Source organism: Hipposideros armiger, unplaced genomic scaffold (genome assembly GCF_001890085.2).
Source record: "Hipposideros armiger isolate ML-2016 unplaced genomic scaffold, ASM189008v1 scaffold_3, whole genome shotgun sequence".
Lineage (NCBI taxonomy): Eukaryota > Metazoa > Chordata > Mammalia > Chiroptera > Hipposideridae > Hipposideros > Hipposideros armiger.
The window spans coordinates 4,398,404-4,419,863 of record NW_017731353.1 but is presented as its reverse complement, the minus strand read 5'-3'; the positions used below and the strand labels follow the sequence as shown (position 1 = coordinate 4,419,863).

Here is a 21,460-nt window from a genome sequence, read left to right as displayed (position 1 = left end):
GTGTGGTGTCCTCAATTCATGAGGAATGCTGCTTCCCCACTCGATTTTTCCCACTTAGCTCCCAAGTATTTTCAAGTCCTACTTATGACTGAAACGGTCAAGGATATTAGTGTCAACTAGGATCTCTGGCTCCTAAGCTTTTGGAGCTTAAGGACTTGGTAAAAGCTCTCTGTATCTAGAAAGTAGTAAAGGACCCATGCACCTGGGGGGAAAGCCCATGCCTTGGGCTAGAACAGAATCACGGACTATGGATCCTGGGAAACCACTTAAGCCCAGCCTCCTCAGGAAACTGGAATCGTAAAATGGCTTGTCCAAGGTCAACAGTCAGAAGGGGAATCAGGCAAGAAACAAGCAACTCAAAGAAACAGAACAAAAATGAATCAAGCCGTAACAGAGTCACCAAGTAACTTTTTCTTCTACAAAGAAACTAAGAGATAACCACAGCTTTAACGGAAGGAACCGACACAGGCGCTGTGGTTCAAGCTCCTGAATGCGTTCCTAAAGCTGAATACTTAAGGCAACATGGGACCCGAACGCTTGAAAAGCACTCACCGTGTTCCACAAACACATTGCAGTGTGGGCCCCCGTGCCTCGATGACTCCTTCTTCCCTGCTCCTTTGATAAAGTGCAGGGCAGGCAAGCTTGGCCTTCGTTGGTCCCCAAGAACTTTTCCAGGCTGTTGCCCCATAAAGTAACGATAGGCACCCCTTTCCAGAAGAGGGTTCAAGATCTTTCAGAATGGTCTGTGAGCTTAGGAGGGCAATTGTATATAAAACGTGTATGTGGGATTTCACATTCACCGCATCTCCACAAGTCAGTAATGGAGGTCAATCACACACAAAAAAATACACCTTCCATAGAGAGCAACAGAAAGCCGTTTGCAGGCTGACACGTGTAAACAGGAGTTCCGATTATTTTCGCAGTTTATCGATTTGAAGTAATGTAATTGCAATGTTACTCAAAAGTTCCTTGATTTTAAGTGTCTTTTACTGGCTGAATGACAGTTTCTCTCCTTTCAAGGAGAAAAAACCTAAACAAGGAATGTTCACAGGGGATGCTGTAAAAGGGTCAGGAATACTGAAGTCATTTTGATTCCCACACGTAAAGAAAATGTTGAACGCCTTTGGATGCTTTTCCAGGACTTTTCCTGTGGAAGTCACCCACCCCCCACTTTCTTCATCTTCCGACAAATTTCCTGCCGAACTAGCTGCCGCTCCTGCTCCTTCTAGCCTGCTCTCCGGAAAAGAACACGGGTCACCCAGGCTTCAGCGAGAGCTTGCCCTCGACTCTGACGAGAAGGAATGCATTGCCAGCAACTTTTAAGTCCGCTTTTTAAAAGGCCTGTGAAACGAGTCCAGACTTTTCCTTTGCATTAAAGTTTTTGGCAGGGCTGAGACTAGGGGGGCCGTAGGTGACATTGGGAGAAGTCAGGGCATTAGAGGTTCCTGGGAGCAACCTGGGGATAAAGAGGAGGCCACTTGACAGCAGGGAGGGGATTTGAATGGGGGGCTCCGAGGACAAACTTGGGGCCGGGAATCGGAGAGAGGGCCGGCTCGAAGGTAAGAGGGAAGCTGCCGGGGCGCGGCACGGGCGGCTTACTCGGGGGCGACGCTCCTCCACGCCTCAGGAAACCGGGTGTCTCAGGTCTGGGGGAAACAAGAGACCACCCCCAGGGTCCCAGAGCCGAGGCGGGGCTGTAAGGGACGAAGGACTCTCGCGGCTCCGAAAGCGGGAGGCGGTGGAAGGGGGAGGAGGCCCGGCCGCCTCAGCTGCCCCGAGCCCGGGGGTCTCTGCCCGAGACACCCCCTCCCCCGGCCCCGGACGTCGCCGCCGCCGCCGGGCAGTCACATCCCTCGAGCTCCGCCGCAGGACCCAGCCTCCCCCCGCAGGTAGGGGCCGTGGACAACGGAGGGGTTCCTCAGCCGCAAGACCCGGGAACCGGCTCCGGCTCCAGCGCTGCTCAGGGACGAACACCGACCCCCGCGACCGCCATGATGGATTACGAGCCGCTCCACAACGAGGCCAGGCTCCGCCCCTGGCCCCGCCCCCGGCGACGTCCGGAGCGCGCCTCCCGAAGACCTGGACCCTCCTGACGCCGCTTTTGGGGACACGGCCCGGCCTTCCCGCTCTAGTCTCCCTGCCCACCAGAACCTGACACCGCACGACCTTTTAAACGTGTTTTTTCCGAGTGCAAGGTGAGTAGTAAGGAAGCACCCGCCTCCCCTGTACTACCATTGGTCCCCGAGAATCCGGGTCAGGTCTCTCTCCTGAGTCCTATTGGCTGATGTGGGCAGTAGGGCTACAGCTCCTAGCCAACGGCTTTCGGCGCAGCCTGCAGGACATGCCGGGAGTTGTGGTCCCGTGGTGCCCGCCACTGTCCGCGCGCACCCAAGACTTCTTGCCCTCTGCTCCGTGTTCCTGAGCTTCGTTCGGTCCCGCCCTCTGGGGAGTCGGTGGACTCTCGCCGACCTTGCATAGGGCTGGCCAATGTCTCCACTGCGCGGGTAAGACCCGCGAGGAGCCAAAGCAAGGGGAAAACTGCGGATTGGACTTTCCCAGAACCGGAGTTGGATTACTTCCTTGAGCCTCTTTAAGGGGGAAAATTTAGCTCGCTCCTGGAAACCAAGGTATTTGGTGCCCACTCCCTGACCCCAAATTTCCACCTCTTCCCAAGAAGCATAAAGGTTATAATAGAATTAGCGAGAAATAAATGACTGGAAAGCATCCGACATATTGCTAGAGAATTCATTGTTTCTTTGGGGCATCAGGAGCCTCTCATTAGAGAAACAGCATTTGTTGAGCACCTATCAGAGGCTAAGCCAGGCACAATCATAGATGTTTGAGCGGAACCTTTACAATTAAAGCTTATTTTACAGGTGTACATGTATTTACCTGAAAACATCCTCTGTGATAGCCGGGGAAATGCCCATACTGTTGACTAGCAGGCCTATAGAGCTAGCCAATAACGCAGACACAAACCCACACCTGTCAGAAACCATCCTCTGCAACTAAACATCACCCTGGTTCCCTATTCTTTACTCTCCACGTCTCCCCACAGCGATGCACCTACCTGACTAGGCTATACGTTTCTAAGGGGATTCATTCATCACAGCGCCTACTCTACACCACGCACTGTTGTTTTTCATAAACTATGATTTCACTTAATCGTTACTACAGCCCAATGAGGGGGCTCCATTATACAGCTGGGAAAATACTCGGAAACTCAACTTACTCAAGGTCACTTGCCTAGTATGTTACAGTCAGGATGAGTCCAGATTGGTGTTGCTCCAAAGCCCATGGTTTTCCCACCGTAACCATTCAGTATCAAATAACGGTCAGCCTAATGTTAGACAACTGATTTTTTTCATAAGTTGCTACTGATATTAGGGGAAAACCACAGCCACATTATAGGTCTTAAGACATTATTATCTTGACACGGGTGTTTTGGAAATGTTTCTGCTGGATTGGGAAATGGTGTTGCTTTTATGGAGGCTTCAATAGTCACTTGGAGTGAATGTGAGCACATGAAAATCTGTGCCCAGGTTCAGGACTGGAATTTATATTCAGATGTTAACTGGCTTAGCTTTTCTCTCTCACAAAACAGTCTGGCTGACAAACTTGATCCTGGCTTACATACAGATCACCCTTACAACTTTAACGCCTTTCTTCCTCTATTTACCCATTATCTTATCCTGATTACCACCCTAAATTTTTTTTTTTGAGACTTGCTTTTTTTTAATTTCTATTCATGTTTCAATCATTTCCTGCTCATCTTCCTTCTTCATTCTCTAGTTGAGCTTAAAATCAGGCAATCAAGTCAGAAACTCTAGTCCATTTCTTGAACAATTCATTCAACAGGCATTTATTGAGCCCCTGTGTGCCAAGCACTGTCCCAGGTGCTGGGACACAATGGTGGGGGGTGGGGGACAGGACTCATCCCTGTTCTCTCAGAGCACACAAAGAGGGAGCGACGGGCAATGAGCAAAGTGAGTACCGATCCAAAGTGTCAGTCTCAATGCTGGAAATAAAATTCCTAGACCTGTATCCCTTCACAGGGAGTCCGGCCTACTCTCTGAAGGACTGTTTTGTCACCTCTCTAGAACTGAAACCTGGTCTCCACTCACTCACAGGTGCTAATGGGCTTAACCCAGTCACTTAATTCTCTGAATGGCTTTCCTCACTTATAAGTGGGGGTCATACCTGCCAACTTTACAAGGTTATCATAAGGGTCAAATGAGATCTTGTCTGGTTTTCCACAATTAAAGATGGAAGTTGTGCTTCATGAAAGTCAGTAGAAGCCAGCCGCACCTGATCTAAATAAGCACTTATCCCAAATCTCCCTTTTCAACTTCCACCATTTTCTAATTTTGGTGAGCCCCAAGCCCAGACTATATTTCTAGAGATGTACTATCCTTTTTTACTCCCTGTATAACACTGTAGAATGATACTTTTGAGGACTTAAAACTAGAATCGAGCCCAACAAATGCCTGACAGAATTGTTTCCAAACGTTGAATAAATCCCTTACGTTCCTATATTCTTTTCATTAAAAGTATAATTTTATCTTCACTTTTATAAAGCAAAGCAACCCACCAAGTTGCTAAAGGGATTCAGTACCTGTGTAACCTGTCCTTATTCCATTCTGTTTATTCCTTTTTCCACCTGCTGGAATACTTAACAAGGGCGCCCTCTAGTGGGCCACAGAAAATAATCACTAAAAGGTGCTTTCAGACCTTCCTTTGTTATTTCCACTTAGTCTGTACCATTCAGCAGGTATTGAATGAACAGCATAGGCTGGTAGCTTGGGAAGAGGACAGGTGGAAAGCATAACTTTCAACAAGCTTACATATGGCCCTAGCGAAAACCAAACCAAACCAGGGACTCAGGCACCCTTTCTAATTCCCTTCTCTCATTAGGCATACAGCCTGGCACGTCTTCTCAAAAACAGGACAGGTTAGCAAATCTAAAGTTACAACACAGCCTATAGAATATTCAGTTGTCTGCAAAGTCCTCAAAACAGCTGATACATTTGGGACAGAAAAAAGAATGAGGTAAAAAAAATTGTCTACTGAGTAATGTTAAAAATACACCATTTAAGGGGCGACCGGGTGGCTCAGTTGGTTAGAGTGCAAGCTCTGAGCAATAGGGTTGCCAGTTTGACTCCCACATGGGATGGTGGGCTGTGCCCCCTACAACTAGATTGAAAATGGCAACTGGACTTGAAGCTGAACGGCATCCTCCACAACTAAGATTGAAGGACAACAACTTGACTTGGAGCTGATGGGTCCGGGGAAAAACACACTGTTCCCAATAAAATTAAAAAAAAAAAAAAAATACACCGTTTAACAAAAAAAAGCCAAGCTGTATTTCAAAATTGTCAAATGCCATGTTCAATGTTACTACTGAAACTGCCCTCCATTTTATTAGCTGACCCAGGTAGAATGGTTAGGGCCTCTGGCAGTGCTAAGCCCTCCTCCTAATGTACTCAGCTCCCAAGAATTACAAAGAACACAGAACAGAAAGTGATGTTAACGCCACATTTGTAAATATAAAAAAAGCGTTCACTACATGTGAAACAAAATTGCATTTCACAGAGTGCCTTTAAAAATTGTTTTCCAAAATCTATACCATTTTATAGACATCAAAAACCAATGCATGGGAATTATAGCATTCCTCAGTGAGAAATTCAGCATCTTGGTTTTATCTTTCAACCTGGAATTATTCAAACGTTAATGCATTACTACTTCAGTTATAGGACACCAGCTTTTCTTTTCCCATCTCCATTTTTCCTACTTTGATTTCATGTTTATCAGAGCACCCAAGACATTCATTCTATTATTGATAATTCAACTTCTTACAAATCGTCCTCAGAGGCAGGGCAGATTAAGGCAGCTGGTGTGGGTATAGTCCTATCTATTACGAGAAAGAGCATGCAATGGGAAATAAGATTCCAGCCAAACAGAAGGCTGCTTGGTTGACTTTATTCTTCCATTTGACTGCCGGGTTACCTTTACCAACTATATTCTTCCATGTTGTACTTGTGCTGTAGAGGAGGTGGGAACAGAAGCCAAAGCAGATAATTTGGGGGTCAGGGAGGCCATGTTTTGATAGGGGCAATTTCACGGGGCATTGTGCCTTGTGAATTGATGGAGAGAAGACAAAAGATTCTCCGTATTACAGGATAGGAGTCCACTCAGCTGGAACATTGCGTGCTTTTAAAGACCCCAAACCACCCGTAGTGCCAGGATCTGCAGGCAGCACCAGGGGCCAGCGGTGCGATTCACCTCTCCCAGGCTTTGCCTTCGAACATAAGAAAGCTGGTCTGTGGGCTGGAGGCAGCCTGACGTAGGTCCAGTGACGAGACTCCCAGTCCTAGGGCTTTGCTGAGCCACACATCTGGGACCACAGATCAGGGTGTTCACTTTCAAGAACTGCTCCAGACAGGAACACGCAGTCCTGCTCTTCAGATGCTTCTCCTTAGCCCTCCTGTTCTAAAAGTCTCTGGCGAGTTTCCATCACAATTTCCTCCATTATTTCAGGCTTTAAGATGTCTTTAATCTGAAAAAGGAAAAGGTATTTGTTCAGAAAAGAAACCAACAATAAGCAGACTATCAAGCAAAGCTAAATGCAGAAACCAAGCATGGTTAACATAAACCTTCTATATTCCTTGCATTTATCAGAGGCTAAGCAGAAGCTCTCATCTGCAGGAACCCACTTAACACATCAGCAGATTCTCTAGGATACCGTGACAAGAACAAAGATACTATTCTGACACTCACTAAAAAGAGCTGAAATCGGAATGGGCGAGAGGAGGTCCAGAGGGCTGCTGTCCTACACGAGGCTGGCCGGCGCCTCTATCCCCTCAAACCTTTACACTGACGCCAGACACTGAGAATGTTACAAGTATCTTCGGAAAAGATCGACCAGACGCTCATTAAAGCTGTCCACCAGATCAGTTCAGACCAATAGGCATGGTAAAGGTATTTGGGAGGTGTGCCTGCCATCGCTGGGAAAACACTGGAGCCTATCGATAAACACGTGACGCCTGCTCACAGCTCAGTGAGGAAAAGGGGCGCCCTGGGTGGGGTACCTGATGTGGAAGAGACGCCTCATAGCAATACAGGATGCTGGTGTCATACAGCATCATCCTCTGAGTTACGAGCGACACAATACAGTTCCGAAGCCGGGAGATCACCTCTCGATCAGCAAGGGAGACAGGCTACCAGGGGATGCAAAGGGAAAGGGGAATATAAACAGGACCACACTAAGTGAACAGTCACAGCAAACCACAGAAATCATTTATAACATAGTATCACTCTGGGACCCCAAACCAAACAGCTGACTCCAAGGGAGATTAAAATGGGTGCCTTCTTCAGCTACTACCCACAACTCTGCCGTCAGTCACTGACTTCATCTCCTCAGTCAAAGAGGGCAACACAATGTTCATGAAACACTTCAGTGGAAATTCAGACTAACTCAGAAAGGTGAAGGGATTAAGAAGTACAAATTGGCAGTTACAAAAGTCAGGGATTATCAAGTACAGCATAAAACATAGTTGGGAATACTGTAATAACGTATGGTGTCGGAAGGGTACCAGACTTAACAGGGTATCACTTCGTACGTTATATATAATGTCTAACCACTATGCTGTATACCTGAAACTAACATAATATTGACTGTCAACTGTAACTGAAAAATAAAAATTAAAACACAAAAGTCAGAATACCTACAATGATTTAATTTATATAAATGTCAGAAATCCAAAATTAAAAAGTATAGGAACATTTGCGTTAACTTTTTAAAAAAGGGATGCTTTTTATCTGGAAGTAAGTAAGGAGAATGTAATTGGGGACCTCAGCTACTGATTCTTAAGCCTGGTTATGAGGACATGGGTAGTAGTTTTATTATGCTTTAAAACATATTCCTTTTTGTATGTATAATATTTCAAAATAAAAAGCAAACAACAAAAAAAGAAATTCAAACTAACTCAGATTAATACTTAATCTTAATATAGTTAAAAAGACAGCACACTCCACCCACCACAGAAGCAAGCGGAGACCACGTGCCTGCCCGCCCGGCCACCCACCAGGACAGCGACAATGGTCTCTACTCACCTCCAGGTTTGCAATGAAGCCCCCTGCATCCTCCTCCTTGTGCTCAGGGGTAGGGTAGACCCAGATAAAGCCGTTGTTCCCCAGAATCACTGAGGCGCCACAAGGCAAGTCATGGAAGTGAGTCTTCTGCCGTTTCACCAGGGAGGGTGAAACCTGGACCAAAACACCCTGACCTAGCTAAAGAAACACAGTAGGCTCATCAGGGAGGTGAATGAAAGGCAGGGTGCAGAGTGTGCCCTGGAATCAGGTCCTTCCTGTGACTAACTGCTGGGCACCCACCTGCACACGCGTAGCAATTATTCAGAGAACACTTCTGGATGCACAGGTTGTTGAGATGTCCCAGAGGTGACTTTCAACATCCTTCTCTACCATTTTCCTTTGCAATTATCAGCATGACATTCTAATCGAGCTCCGTTCTAATGGAGCGCTGTTAGAGAAGCTGGAGCCAACAAGGACCTGGGCTCGGGCCTCTTGTAGGCCAAGGGGCACTGTTCTGTTCCACCTTGACCCGACCACCTATCTTGCCCAGGAGGTGTGTGCCACTGGGCAAGCGGACTGGCCAAGGGCAGGGTGCAAACCCATCTGTGATTCTGGCAGGACAGCTCAAATTCCACATCGGGCTGAGGGAGGGTCTGCAGTACCCCAGCAGCCCCAAAGGTCAGCACAGTGCAGCTGTTTCACCTCCTACTTCAGGGATGTGAATGTGGCTGGCTGTAGCTACTCTAGTAAGGGAAGAGGTTGTTCGTTCCACTCAGAAAATAAAAGGTTCATTCAGATAAAGCCACGAGCCTAAGAAGTCATAATTTGTTTGGCAAAGTACGCCGTCATTTAAAAAATAGCCTCAATAATGTAACTTCATTCAAGAACAGCAGTGACATTTTATTGAAAGGCTCGAGGGACTGATCTTTCCTAGCAATAATATCCGTTGTATTGATTGGACATTTGTCTAAGAGCTGAGACTGTCCTGTTTCATCAGTCCACAACCTCCCTTTGTTCCAAGGATTGCCTCTCAGCCCTGGCCCCAATGCAAAGCTGCAATGCCTGCTGGGGGTGAGCAGGCAGCTGGGGTACAGGGTCATAGGGACACCTGCCCAACAGTCTTCCAGTAGAGAAAGCATTACAATGCTACTGGCCCATGAACACGTGCATCCATCCATTCACAGGATGCCAGCCTATGACACTTAACTTCTGGGGTTCTTCAGGTCAGAGTTCCAGAGAGCTCTGGAGATTCAGAAATGGATTTGAAGTCTTGGTCAGCAAACAGGAACAGCCAAGAGCCCAGCTTACCTTTCCGTACTTTAGGCTCCTCGTGTGCAGGGAGACAGCTCCGTCAGAGAACACGGCCTGCACCTCGGCCTGGCCAGGACAATGAAGGAACAAACACTTTCACATCATCTACCTCCCAGTGTCCCCAGCCTCGCCTCTTCTACCCGACAGCCCCACGTGGCAGTCTTGGACCTGGAGGACATCGCTGTAACCTAACCTCTCCGCCTTGGTTGTCATGAATATCTTGATGAGAACACATTTTCTACTCCTTGGGATAAAAGTTAACATCATTAAGAAAACTTGAGTCTGGCTTAAAGCACAGGCCACCATTAAGTCACAAGACCCAAAGAGACAAACTTAGTAGCCGCAGATCTGAACAAGAGCTGGAGTCAGCCTGGGTTAAGGAGATGGGGAAAGGCTGCAGCAGAGCCCCTGACACTTGACCTAGGACTCAGATCCCTGCAAGGAGTATGTGTTTCTCCTGTTGGGGACACATACCGTATTTTGCCGTGTATAACGCACTTTTTTTGCCCAAGTTTGTGAAGGAAAAATAACGATGAGCGTTATACATGGGTAGTACTAACTCTGTTTTCCTGAAAGTTTGGGCCAAAAACGTGGGTGTGCATTATACACGGGAGCGCATTATACACGGCAAAATACGGTAATTTCAGCCCCATTTCCCAGCTCCACGATGAAGCATAAAGATGCTGGAACGCAAGGCGCAGGATACACTGATAAGGTCTCCTTCCTGCAAGAAACCTCTCATTGCCAGCTCATCTTCTGCAGATCTTCTCCTCTGAAACATACAAAGAGATGACGACGTTACTTAAGTCAGATCCTACAGAAAACTCTCTCCCTCTCTCCTTTCTCGTTCACTTCCTTGTGAGCTCCCTGAAGCCAGGCACGATATTCAAACACTACAGAAAGTAACCCATGCCACTCAAGGAAACTAGAGGCTAACACTTCGACCTTCCCACAGCTCCTCTTCTCCTGCCTCTTCTCCTCCCTCCTCTGAGTAATATTCAAACCACTTACATGATAAAAACTCTCCCAATCTAGCCCATGCACTATTCCACACTGTCCTTCCTTGGCAGCCCGCTTCGCTCCACAGGACTAGACTACCACTGGCCTGACTGCTCACCCATTCCCCTCGATCTCAGACATCCTGAGCTCATCAATGAAACCTGTCCATCCTTCAAGGATCAACCCCATCTCTCCTATGAGCTTCTCTTTTTGTACAATCACACTTATTCTTTGACTGCCGGGTATTCGGGTGTTATTTCACATCCCCCGCCAGTCTTAAGCTTTCAGGAACTCCTTCATGCCTTCTTTGTCTTGCTTCCCCACAGAACCTAGCGCAGTGAGCCTCGCTGTGATTTGTGCTGGGCTGAAGGTAAAGGGGAACCATGGCATTTTACAAAAGGCTGCAGCTTACATGCTGTAGTTACCTGGAATAACCAAATGCCACTCAATTCATGGAAACTAAACACACCTTTTCAAGGAACACGTCCACTGTGTAAAGCAGATGCACCCAGAAAAGGAAAATTAGCACCAAGCATCTGAGAGCTTCTCTTCACAACTCCCTTCTGGGATTCCTCCCCATGGCCGTTCAGGTCTTACCACACACCACTGCCTATGTTGGGAGGCCTGGGTCAAGGGAAAAAACTAGGGGTACGTCTGAGCATCCAAAGAGAAGTGGGGCCACTTCAGCGTAAGCAGAGTCCTCTGGAGGAGCAAAGGACCCCAGAGCTCTCTGTAGCAAACTATACAGTCCCAGCTGCAGCCTCTTACCAGCTCTCCTCCAGGAAGGTTCATGGATGAGAGAAGCAAGACTGAATCCAGCCTAGAGTTGGTCTCCACCTTCCACCGCTTCTGTTGAACCTACAAACAGAAATTCCACACCTGGACACATACTCCAGGGGCAAGACCTCACATCGTTAAGTGACCAGTAATCCCCAACAGAACAAGCCAACTGTTTACATCAAAGGTCACACACAAGAGCCAAATGCAATGAATGCTTTGTTCACGTAACTACATATGGAATGACTACCCCATTCATTAAATCACCAGCTTGCTCTGACTTTGTGAAAACCAATCTGATAGCGACTTTACCTCTGTGATTCGCCCCACTACAATGTCTCCTACTTCACCATTGTACCTGAAAGATAAAACGAAAGGTCATCCATCAGTGAGAAGACTTGATTTCAAAACCAAGCACCATCTGAGAATTTCATAACACAGGATGAGGGCCTCCATTAGGCACAGTTAGTAAATTCACATCACTATGCTGGTCGGATTCATTCTCACGGACTGATTACTTCAACATTCCTACAAGTCTCGTCTCCGCTAACTATTCTTAAACACACCGTTATTGCAAGTAGTCCGTTAAGCCTGAATCTCTAGTTTGTTGATTATATAACAATGAGAAGCATGGAGTATTTCTGGTGGGCTCTGGAACACGGGTTCTACATCAGCCCCAGGAGGAGAAAGAAGACTGGGGCAGGACAGTGCCAAGCAGTCTACCCGCTGTCACCCCCACCCTACGGGCTGCCCGTCCCAGGCCCCTGTGCTGGCTCCTCATCCCAATTCTAATGACAAGTGTTCCGTGCGGAAGGCTGTCTTTGGACCTCTTCTCGTTTCAGCCCACACCCACCCTTTGGTGAATTCGTCCAAACTAAAGGCTTTAAATACCATTCATGACTGTTCCATTCCCCTGAATTCCAGACTCTGGTCAACTGCTGGCTACCCAACATTCCCATTTACATAACTAATAAGCATTTTTAAATGTAACAAAGCTCTCCAGCAACCCCACCCCCACCACAAACTGACCCTCTCCCAGCCGTCACCATCGCAGTAAATGGCAACTCCATCCCTCCATTTGCTCAAGTCAAAACTAACTAACCTCTCCCCGCCCATGCTCCAGGACAAGTCCAGCAGCAGATCCTACTGGCTCTACCCTCAAAATACACACAGAAAATAAAAGGCATCCAAATTGGAAAGGAAGAAGTAAAACTATCTCTACTCACAGACATGGCCCTATATATAGAAAATACCAAACACAAAATCCAACACCCTTTGATGATAAAAAACACTCAGAACACAAAATATATGCAGAATTAATCACTACTCTCCACTTATACACACCTTAGTTCAAGCCACCATCACTTCAGATGAAGAGTCCTCTAATCTGTCTCCATAAGCTGGCCCCTGGCCCCCTTCAATCTCCCCACAACAGCCAGAGTGATTTTGTTAAACCAGAAGTCAGACCATGTCCCTCTTCTGCCCCCTGCCCCCAGTGGCTTCCTGAGTACACAAGTGGGAGTCAAAATGCTCCTCATGGCTACAAGGCAGGCTGATGGCCGCCTCAGCTCTGCCTGCATCTGCTCTGACTCTTCCGCGCACTGTTCCAACCCCACTGGCGTTCTTTCTGGGACTAATCTTAGTTGAGCCCTTCTAGGTAGCAGGCCCTGTGCAACTAAGTAGTTTACATTCACCCTTTCAATGAATTTTAACGAAAAGCCTACAAGGTAGGTTGTGATATTATCCTCCTTTTACAGAGGAGGTAACCAAGGCTTGGAGAGGCCAGCTAAGGTGGGGAAACCTCTGAAGCCCGCACTTCTCTGCAGTTACCTGTACGTGTTCCACATCGCAGACCTAGAGAATGACAGGGCAGACGGGTTGGGAGGAGTGGCGTGGCAGAAGAGACCTGGCAGTGCAACATGGATGCCACAAGAAAGAGAATACACACCTTTCGTTCTCACCTGGTTTTCAAAGCTTTCACACAGATCAACTTGTTTACTCTCTCCACAGAGCCAGCCACAGATGCAATGAGTTTCTCTTCCCCCATGTAAGTTCCATGGCCCCTGTTGCAAGAGGAAGATAGAAAGGATACCAGGGTAACACGAGGTGACCTCTCCCGTCAAGAACAATGTATTCCTCAAGTGCCAGGCTCCTCCTGCCTTAGAGCCTGGCTTCTGTACTGGTTGCTCTCTCTGCCTACAACACTCCTTCCCTGGAGAGCTCCACAGTCCTCGCCCTCGTCTTACTCAAGTCTACACAAATGTCACTTTCTCCATCAGGCCTACCTCGACTGGCCCATTTAAAATAGTCATCTGGGGCCGGCCGAGTGGCGCGTTGGTTAAGAGCTGGCTCAGGATGCCAGCTCTGAGCAGCAGGGCCCCATTTCGGATCCCACATGAGGGCCAGCGGTTCAGATCCCACATGAGGGCCAGTGACACTGCCCTCTATAGCTAAGATGGTGAAAAACAGCTCAACCTGGAACTGAGCTGCCGTGAATTGCCAGCGACGGCGTGGGCTGCAGCCCCTGCTGCAGTGGGCTGCCGTGAGCTACTGTGGGTGGCTGGCAGCCAGTGTGAGCTGCCAAGAGCCGCCGTGAGCGGCCATCCAGAGGCCGGCGACCCATCTGCCTCCCCTGGGAAGAGCGCAATGATAATACCAACATGGGCCAGTGAAGCGATGTCCTATACAGCTAGACTGAAGAACAAAAGGACAGCAACTTGTCTGTTTCCCTCCCCCAATTCCCCAGCGCTGTTCCCCTACCCCAATTCCCCAATAAAATCTTTTTTAAAAATAAATAAAATAAAAGTCATCTACTTCCAGTGGACTCTGTTATCTATAGCCGTACTAGCCATTACATATAACAAGAAACTAAGCATCTTTGCTGTTAATTATTGTATGTGCCATTGCTACAGATTATTGCCTAGTCTGTAATAAATTATCTTACAGCAGCCAAAAAATAAAAAATAAGTCACCCACCCCGCTTCCACCACCCCCACCATATTCCCAACCACATTCCACTTACCCTGCTCAACTTTTAATTTTTTCCACTGCATTTATCACCAAACATTCTGAATAACTTATTTGTTTGTTCTGCTTATTGCTTATTATCTGTCTCTCCCTGGGAGATATATATAAACTCCACCAGATAGTGATTTCCACTTTGTTCACTGTTGTACCCTAACCACGCATACTATAAATATATGTTGATTGTGAGAATGAAGGACTGAATCTTAAGATTTTCTAGCATCCAATAACCTCAAACTAAAAGGTTAAAGAGCAATTTGTAAACGCTAACCCTTCTAATAGGTACATGTGTACCTCCCCCACCAAAAGGCTGAAATACCATTAGTGTTTATCTAGGATGGTGATATAATGGTGAGGTTTGCTTCTTTTTCTTAATTATTACCTCATTTAATCCTCACTACCCTATCAAATAGTTACTGTTATTATCACTCTTTTTCAGATGAAGAAATTGATCTTGGAAAGGTAATACAATTCATGTGATGGCAGCAGGACTGGAACCCAAATTGTCTGACTCAAGGGCCTGCCTTCTTCACTATTAATACAACCTATTGTACTGCGCTCAAAGTTGTATATCTGGGTGCATGGAGCACAATTTATTTGTTTGCCCTAAACCCAAACAATTACTGATTACAAAACCGTGCACCTGGAGGAAGCCAAGTCAGAAAAGCCCACTGTCCCCATTAAGAGGCCCCGGCTCCTAATTCCGCAGTTTCCCAGGTCTCCAACGAGGGAGGATAGAACTGGGCCTCAGGAAGAGGACCCAAGAATTACGGCCACCAGAGGTCGGGAGAGGAGGGTTTTATGGAGCTGAGACAAACGCAGACGGGGACACACAAGACGCAGGGGGTAGAAGCCCGAGGCCTCGGAAACCAGGAGACTGGGATGCTCAAAAGATGTGCCCTGGGTCCCGCGGGCGTTTTGACACAAGGAGACAGAGGCCCAGGTTTCGGCCAGCAGGCCACGTGCAAAGCCCTGCAACCGCCCCTTGTGGCCCCGAGTTCCAGGTCCCCACGTACCGCATGAAGCCTGTGTCCGTGGTGATCGTGTCTCCCGGCACCACCAAGTGTTTCTTACTTTCGCGGCCCAGGCTTTCGCTAAGAGGTTTGCGAGCAACGGGAAGCCTCATCTCCATCGCCATCTTGGCGCCAAATGACTTGCGCAGGCGCAGCTCGGCCGAGAGACCCGATTTCCGGCTCCGCATTTTCCGGCCCTCGCTTGGAGGGGCGGAACGGGGCGGGGCCTCAGTGCAGCCGCCAATGGGAACTCACAATCTGGCGGCCATGGTGACTATTGGCAAGCACAGGTTAACGTGAAGGGAAGGAAAGAGCCGAGTTGCCGTTTTTTACTACGGGGAAGTCGGCTCCTGTCGGTTCCTGTGGAATAAAATCTCTTGTTGCATGCGTTTGACTTTTTACCCAAACTGTCTCGTACTCATCATCCCATTTGTTGTTTACCGGGGTTAGAGATAACTGAGAAATGGACCTCTGAGTTTCCTTCCAGCTCTAAGCTGCTAAAATCATGTTTTTGTGTGAGCCAACTCAGTAGGATCAGGAAGTGGGAGTCACAGAAAACACTATTTGGATGGAAAGAAGAGCCCCTTTTCTTGCTGTTCCTAGCACCGCCAGTTCTACATTACAGCCGCCCGGCGGGTGCTGGTTCAGCATCGACCGTCACCTATACCCCCAAAAAGGGGCTCGGGGCGCTGATTCGGTTCTTTTATAACTTCTGAATGAACTGATTTATTCTTAACATTACTTTTGTAAAAACGAAACCGTCTAAGAAAACATTCAAACCTTGCAAGGCAGGTATATTTAGTAGGAAAGGCAAGTGCACACACAATACAAAGATCTTCTCTTATCTTTACTCACACAGTGAATGGAGGGTTCTGTGTGTGTGCCAGGAGCTGTTCTTCTAACAGCTAACGATTCGGTCGTGCACAGATAGATGTATGTGTGGCTGTACCTCCATGTCCTGTTTGATAGGACCGTTTGCCTCGTCCTTTCTCCCAGCCCCCACTACCCTCTCCCTCACCCTTGTCCTGCATGGTGTATAGCACTGACAACACACTGAGTTTCAACCTCAGGGAACTGGAGATGATCATTCATCACGCACATGGACACTAAAGATGATTAAAGGAAACAAGTTGCATCAGTCCCACACACGGTGTTCACAAAATCAGGCCCCCTGCCTCCTGAAGAACCATCAGATCAATTGTTTGATAAATCTCCAAAGAAGACGGCATTTCTTTTGCCTAAGCAAAGCTCATGTCTACACTTGTCAAGAAAGCCAACCCTGAGAGGCAGCAGATGATATCAATTCCAGTGCCTCATAGGTCATCAGGTAAGTGGGCAGGTCAGACACTGGCCCTCCGCCCTGACTGGAAAGTGTCAGAAGCCAAGAAAGTGTTAAGAAGGGTTGGTCTGTTGATTCTGGCCTTGGCCATAAGAGGGCGGTGGTGTTCTTTGAGTCGGTGTAGCCCAGCTGGGAATGTCCCTAGACCAAGAATGTGATATAGTCTTGAAATCATCCAGTTTCATCCTGGAAGAGATGGACATAGCCTTATCCCCTTCCTTCTCACAGCACTCACATTTACAGAGCCTGTCACAATGGGATTATGGATACTGTTTTAGTCCATTTGGGTTGCTATAACAAAATACCATAGACTGGGTGGACTATGAACAACAGAAATTTATTTCTCACCATTTTGGAGGCTGGAAACTCCAAGATCAAGGCACTGGGAGATTTGGTGTCTGGTGAGGGCTCACTTCCTGGTTCACAGATGGCCATCTTTTCACTATGTCCTGGCATGGTGTAAGGGGTGAGGGAGCTCTTGGGGGAGGGGACGGTCTCTTTTATAAGGGCACTAATCACATTCATGAGGGCTCCACCCTTATGATGTAAGCACCTCCCAAAAGCCCCATCTCCTAATACCATCATCTTGGGGGTTAGGATTTCAACATATAAATCGGGGGTGGGGGAACACAAACGTTCAGTCCATTGCAGATACTTTTTTTTTTAAAGATTTTATTGGGGAATTGGGGGAGGGGAACAGCGTTGCAAATCGGGGAAGGGGAACAGACAAGTTGTTGTCCTTTTGCTCTTCAGTCTAGTTGTGGAGGACATCGCTTTGCTGGCCCATGTTGGTATTATCATTGCACTCTTCCCAGGTGAGGCAGATTGGTCACCTGCCACTGGACGGCCACTCACAACGGCTCTTGGCAGCTCACACCAGCTGCTGGCTGCTCATGGTAGCTTTACGGCAGCCTACTGAAGCCCCACTGCAGCCTACACCGTCGCTGGCGACTCACGGCAGCCCAGCTCCAAGTCGAGCTGTTGTTCACCATCTTAGCTGTAGAGGGCGCAGCATTACTGGCCCTTATGTGGGATCCAAACCGGGGCCCTGCTGCTCAGAGCTGGTGTCCCAAGCCAGCTCTTAACCAATGCGCCACTCAGCCGGCCCTGCAGATACTTTTTTATAGAGGGGGAAACAAAGGTCTGGAAAGGCCTAGAATTCCATAGCAATTGGTGGCAGGGCCAGTATTTCTACCACCTAAACCTGCTTCACCCCGGAGCCTGCACCCTTCATCAACACTGCTGGAGGTCCTAGTCCTTTGTTAAGTGCTGTACAAACAGCACTGTTACTTAGTCCTCACACTCGGCCCATCTTGGAGGTAGGCACTAGTATCAATGACAGTTGTTTGGGGCTACTGAGTCCCAACAACAGACCTGCAGCTCGGACCAGAACTCAAGACTCCAGACTCCCCACCAGGGCTCCCCTCTCTACATCACACTTGCCTCTTCACACCACCGGAAACAGAGAGTACATCCCAGAGGGGCTTGTTAGAAGCAGAGATTCCTGAGCCCAGACTGTAGAACCAGTGAGGTTCTACAAAGGTGGGGTCCTGAAGTCTGAGTGCGTGTTTTAACTGTGTAAGTGTTTTTGGTGGCTGATCAGGTCTAACATTCACAGATTCCCCCCCCCCACATCTATCTACCTCCCCATCTGTGCATCTCCAGGGCCACCACCCCAAGCCAGTCAACCTCATCTCTCACTTGGGCATCGCCTCCTAACTGGTCTCTTTAATTCTGCGTTTGCTCCTCCCACCATCCAACCTCCATACAGCAGCCAGAGGGAGCTTTTAAAAACAGATCAATTTAAACCATGTCCCTGCTTAGAAGGCTTCTGGCAGCGTTCCTTCACATTAAGAATAAAATCCAAGCTCATCATTGCAGCCCCAGCCCGTCTCTGACCTCACTTGCCTCCTAACCTGGTCCCTTACTACACAGCAGCCAGAAGCGCTGGTCTCCTCCTGGTTCTGCACACACCAACCTCATCGCCACCCCAGGATCTGTACACTTTTTGGCGCTCTCTGCATGGAATTCTCCTCTCCCGGGTTCTTGTGTGGCTAGTTGCTGCTTCTTACTCTGACCTTGGCTCAAATGTCACCTTCTCCAAGAAGCCTTCCCTTAACACCTTATCTGGAATAACCCTCAGTCTCACACTCTGGACCACTACACACCTGCACTAATCGCCCCAGGGCCAGGTACCAGAGAGCTGGGGGCAGCACCAATGCATCAGAGCTCACTGAAATTCAACTAGCTAATCCTAAACCTGCCCATTTCTTCCCATGGAAACCGAAGTAAAGGCTCCTTCACACATTTTCCCCTTGCTCCCTCTGCATCCTGATTGACCCCAGTGCTTCCCTGTGTGGCCCTGCGTGGTGTATCATGCCTCTAGTTTCTAGGGAACTGTGAGTGCTGTATAGCAAATTCTTCAGGACCACAGTTCTTATCGGCTCATCCTTGTATCTCCAGCAGGGAGGGGGGCAGGATGGGTGGGGGAGGACATGACACTTCTGTAGGAGCAGGACTTATCAGATGCACTGTAGTCTGCAATTACAGCCTGCTGCCACCAGATGGGTTCTGGAGACTGGGTTGTGGCCGGGGATCTTAGCTGGGACTTCACTGAACAGTTACCAATGGAGAGAGGTTTAGGTTTTCATCAAGGGCCACCTGAGTCCTCTGCAGACCCTTCTTTAGGAATCCAGCATTACTGTCTGGGAGGCATGGCGTCTGGGCCAGGAGGGTATTTCATTTTACTTCACCCATCTGCATCCAGAGGGAATGAATGGGTTTCAGGACAGACAGCTTTGATCACGGGAACAAGAGGCCTGGGTAGGGGCTGCAGTGGGAGGAGGGTAATGCCAGGGGCCACCAAAGGCATCAGAAACCTAGTGGTGAAGTATCAAGGGCAAGGCAAGGTTTGGAACGGGAGGAGGGGGAGGAGTACCAAGGGTGACTTTTCCCCTTGGCCCTAGGAAGGAAAGCCCAGATGGGCCCTGCAAATGAACACATTAAGTGTCCATCTCTGTCAGGGTGCAGGACCAGTCCCCCAAAGTACAAGGGTCTTTGGGAGTACACACCTGAAGCTCCAAAGGAGGATGGCCTGTGTGCTCATGTACATTCCGATGTCTGCAGGTGTGTGTGTGTGTGTGTGTGTGTGTGTGTGTGCGCGCGCACACACACACACACACACACACACACACACACATAGATGAGGATGTACAAAGAGGTGTGCCTGAGGTAGCCAGTGGGCTGAACGGGTGACATCCTCAAGGCTGGCACTTGCCTCACACTCCCCAGTGTTACATGTCTTCCTGGAGGAAGGAGCCAGGGCCTAGCCCTGCATTGATGGCCCACTGCTCTTTGGTCCTCCTCAAGGAGGGTCTGAAATGCATGCCCAGAGCATTTGGAAATTCTAGGCGTTGGAGATGCTAAGGGCACGTGGTGGCCATCTTGGCCTGCCCCCACTGGCTGCTTGAATTCCTTCAAGTTGCCCATGACAATGAAAAAAAAAAAAAGTAAAAATATGGGGGGCGCTGTGACAAAGAGGGAAGCTGATATTTGAGAGTCAGCCCAGACCCTCCCGAGGTTTCTGGTTGCTTTGCTCCGTAGCCATCTCTTTGGGAGCTGACACCCCAGTTGTGACAAAAAGAACTGCCCTTACAGATGGCACAACCAGGAAGTGGAACAACCCCTCCCACCCCCTCTCCGGCTTCTAGGCACTGTCCACATTTCCTTTTCATACAGAGAAAAGTGTCGACCCATTCAGATTCTAAGTGATAAATGGTCCAAGTAGTTTTTATTTTAGAATACAAGAAAGGTACAAATGTATTTACAGTTATACATATATAATCAAATAATATATATCACAGTTTTGTAAATATCATTTTAGATAAATATTTACAAAGTTAAAGTGACCATTTTCTGGAAGTAGAACACAGTTTCTTGAAAACTCTATACACTTTATACTTTTAATTAATATTATTATAGTTTCTTTAGCTTACAAAACGCCCTACGGAAATTCTGGTAAATGACTGCAAGGTGGGAGAGACGACACCAGAGGGCGCCCAGGGCCGGAGTTTGGAGAAACGGGAAGGAGCGAGGGAGAGCGTGGGCGGGCAGGGCGGAACCCCTCCCGGATCCCGCATAGCTTGGAAGTGCTTTCCCGGCAGACAAGCCAGTCTGGCCCGCCTCTTGCTGGAGTGTGGCGTGGACCGGCAGAGAAATTTCCCCTTCCCAAGCATGATGTCACAGCCGAAGGGGAGGAGGCCTAGGTCCAACTCTCCTTTTGTAGATGGGGAAAGGGGAAACTGAGGCCCAAAGAGGGGCAGGGCCTTGCCTGGGGTCCCACAGTGGATTCCCGTTTTGCTTTCACTCTCAATACTGCCAAGTATTCGTGCCTGAAGCATCCCCAGAGAGCCGAGTTGGGTGGGGTGAGGAAGGCGACCTGAAGGAGAGAAGTCCCCCTCCACCCCACAGGGCAGCGCGGGTCTTTCCGTGCCTCTTCGGGCTGCTCCTGAGCCCCGCCAGCCCCCAAGTTCGTGTCCGTGCAGGACACCAGTTCCAAAAGACAGGATGAGGAGACAGAAGGGCGTGCACGCCAGGACACACTGGGACAGGGAGGTCTCTCTTCCTCCATTCCCAACACGCAGCTCTCCGTAGGGGGAGGTGCCAGTCCCCTTCCCAGCTGAGGGCGCTCTGAGACTCTCAGTCCCCTCTCCTGCCGCCCCCAAGGGAGATGCCAACTTGGGCGGCCATCTCGACAGCACGAGGGGGACTCGGAGGTTAGGCTGGTCAATGGGACCCCAAAAAGAGGCGAGCAGCTGCAATCATCTGGGTGGCCTGGGAAACAAAAGTCGTTCCCAGTGTCCTCATCTGCGAAACTGGGCGAAGAGTGAACGCCTGGGGGTCACTC

At 48.6% G+C, this 21,460-nt stretch overlaps 3 protein-coding genes across 4 annotated transcripts in view; all 3 read right to left on the bottom strand.

Moving 5' to 3' along the window:
• The window catches only part of ABL1 (ABL proto-oncogene 1, non-receptor tyrosine kinase), a 129,977-nt gene extending 127,762 nt beyond the window's left edge, over window positions 1–2,215 (bottom strand). Inside the window, exon 1 of one of the 2 annotated variants that reach the window (XM_019638478.1) lies at window positions 553–2,215. In XM_019638478.1, the coding sequence (XP_019494023.1) occupies window positions 553–688 (136 nt within the window). In that variant the 5' untranslated portion in view covers window positions 689–2,215. The remainder of the gene's footprint in view (window positions 1–552) is intronic. The other variant, XM_019638497.1, reaches the window with a different exon arrangement.
• Window positions 2,216–5,941: 3,726 nt separating this feature from the next.
• Window positions 5,942–15,367, bottom strand: EXOSC2 (exosome component 2). The gene is made up of 9 exons (XM_019638465.1): window positions 15,219–15,367; window positions 13,140–13,241; window positions 11,491–11,536; window positions 11,170–11,259; window positions 10,109–10,174; window positions 9,400–9,468; window positions 8,113–8,289; window positions 7,089–7,217; window positions 5,942–6,556 (listed from the first exon to the last, which is right to left on the bottom strand). The coding sequence occupies exons 1-9, from the start codon at window positions 15,338–15,340 to the stop codon at window positions 6,476–6,478; spliced, it is 882 nt and encodes a 293-aa protein (XP_019494010.1). The 5' UTR covers window positions 15,341–15,367; the 3' UTR covers window positions 5,942–6,475.
• Window positions 15,368–20,557: 5,190 nt separating this feature from the next.
• Window positions 20,558–21,460, bottom strand: part of PRDM12 (PR/SET domain 12) — a 14,064-nt gene continuing 13,161 nt past the window's right edge. The window contains exon 6 of the mRNA XM_019641704.1: window positions 20,558–20,579. Within this exon, the coding sequence (XP_019497249.1) occupies window positions 20,558–20,579 (22 nt within the window). The remainder of the gene's footprint in view (window positions 20,580–21,460) is intronic.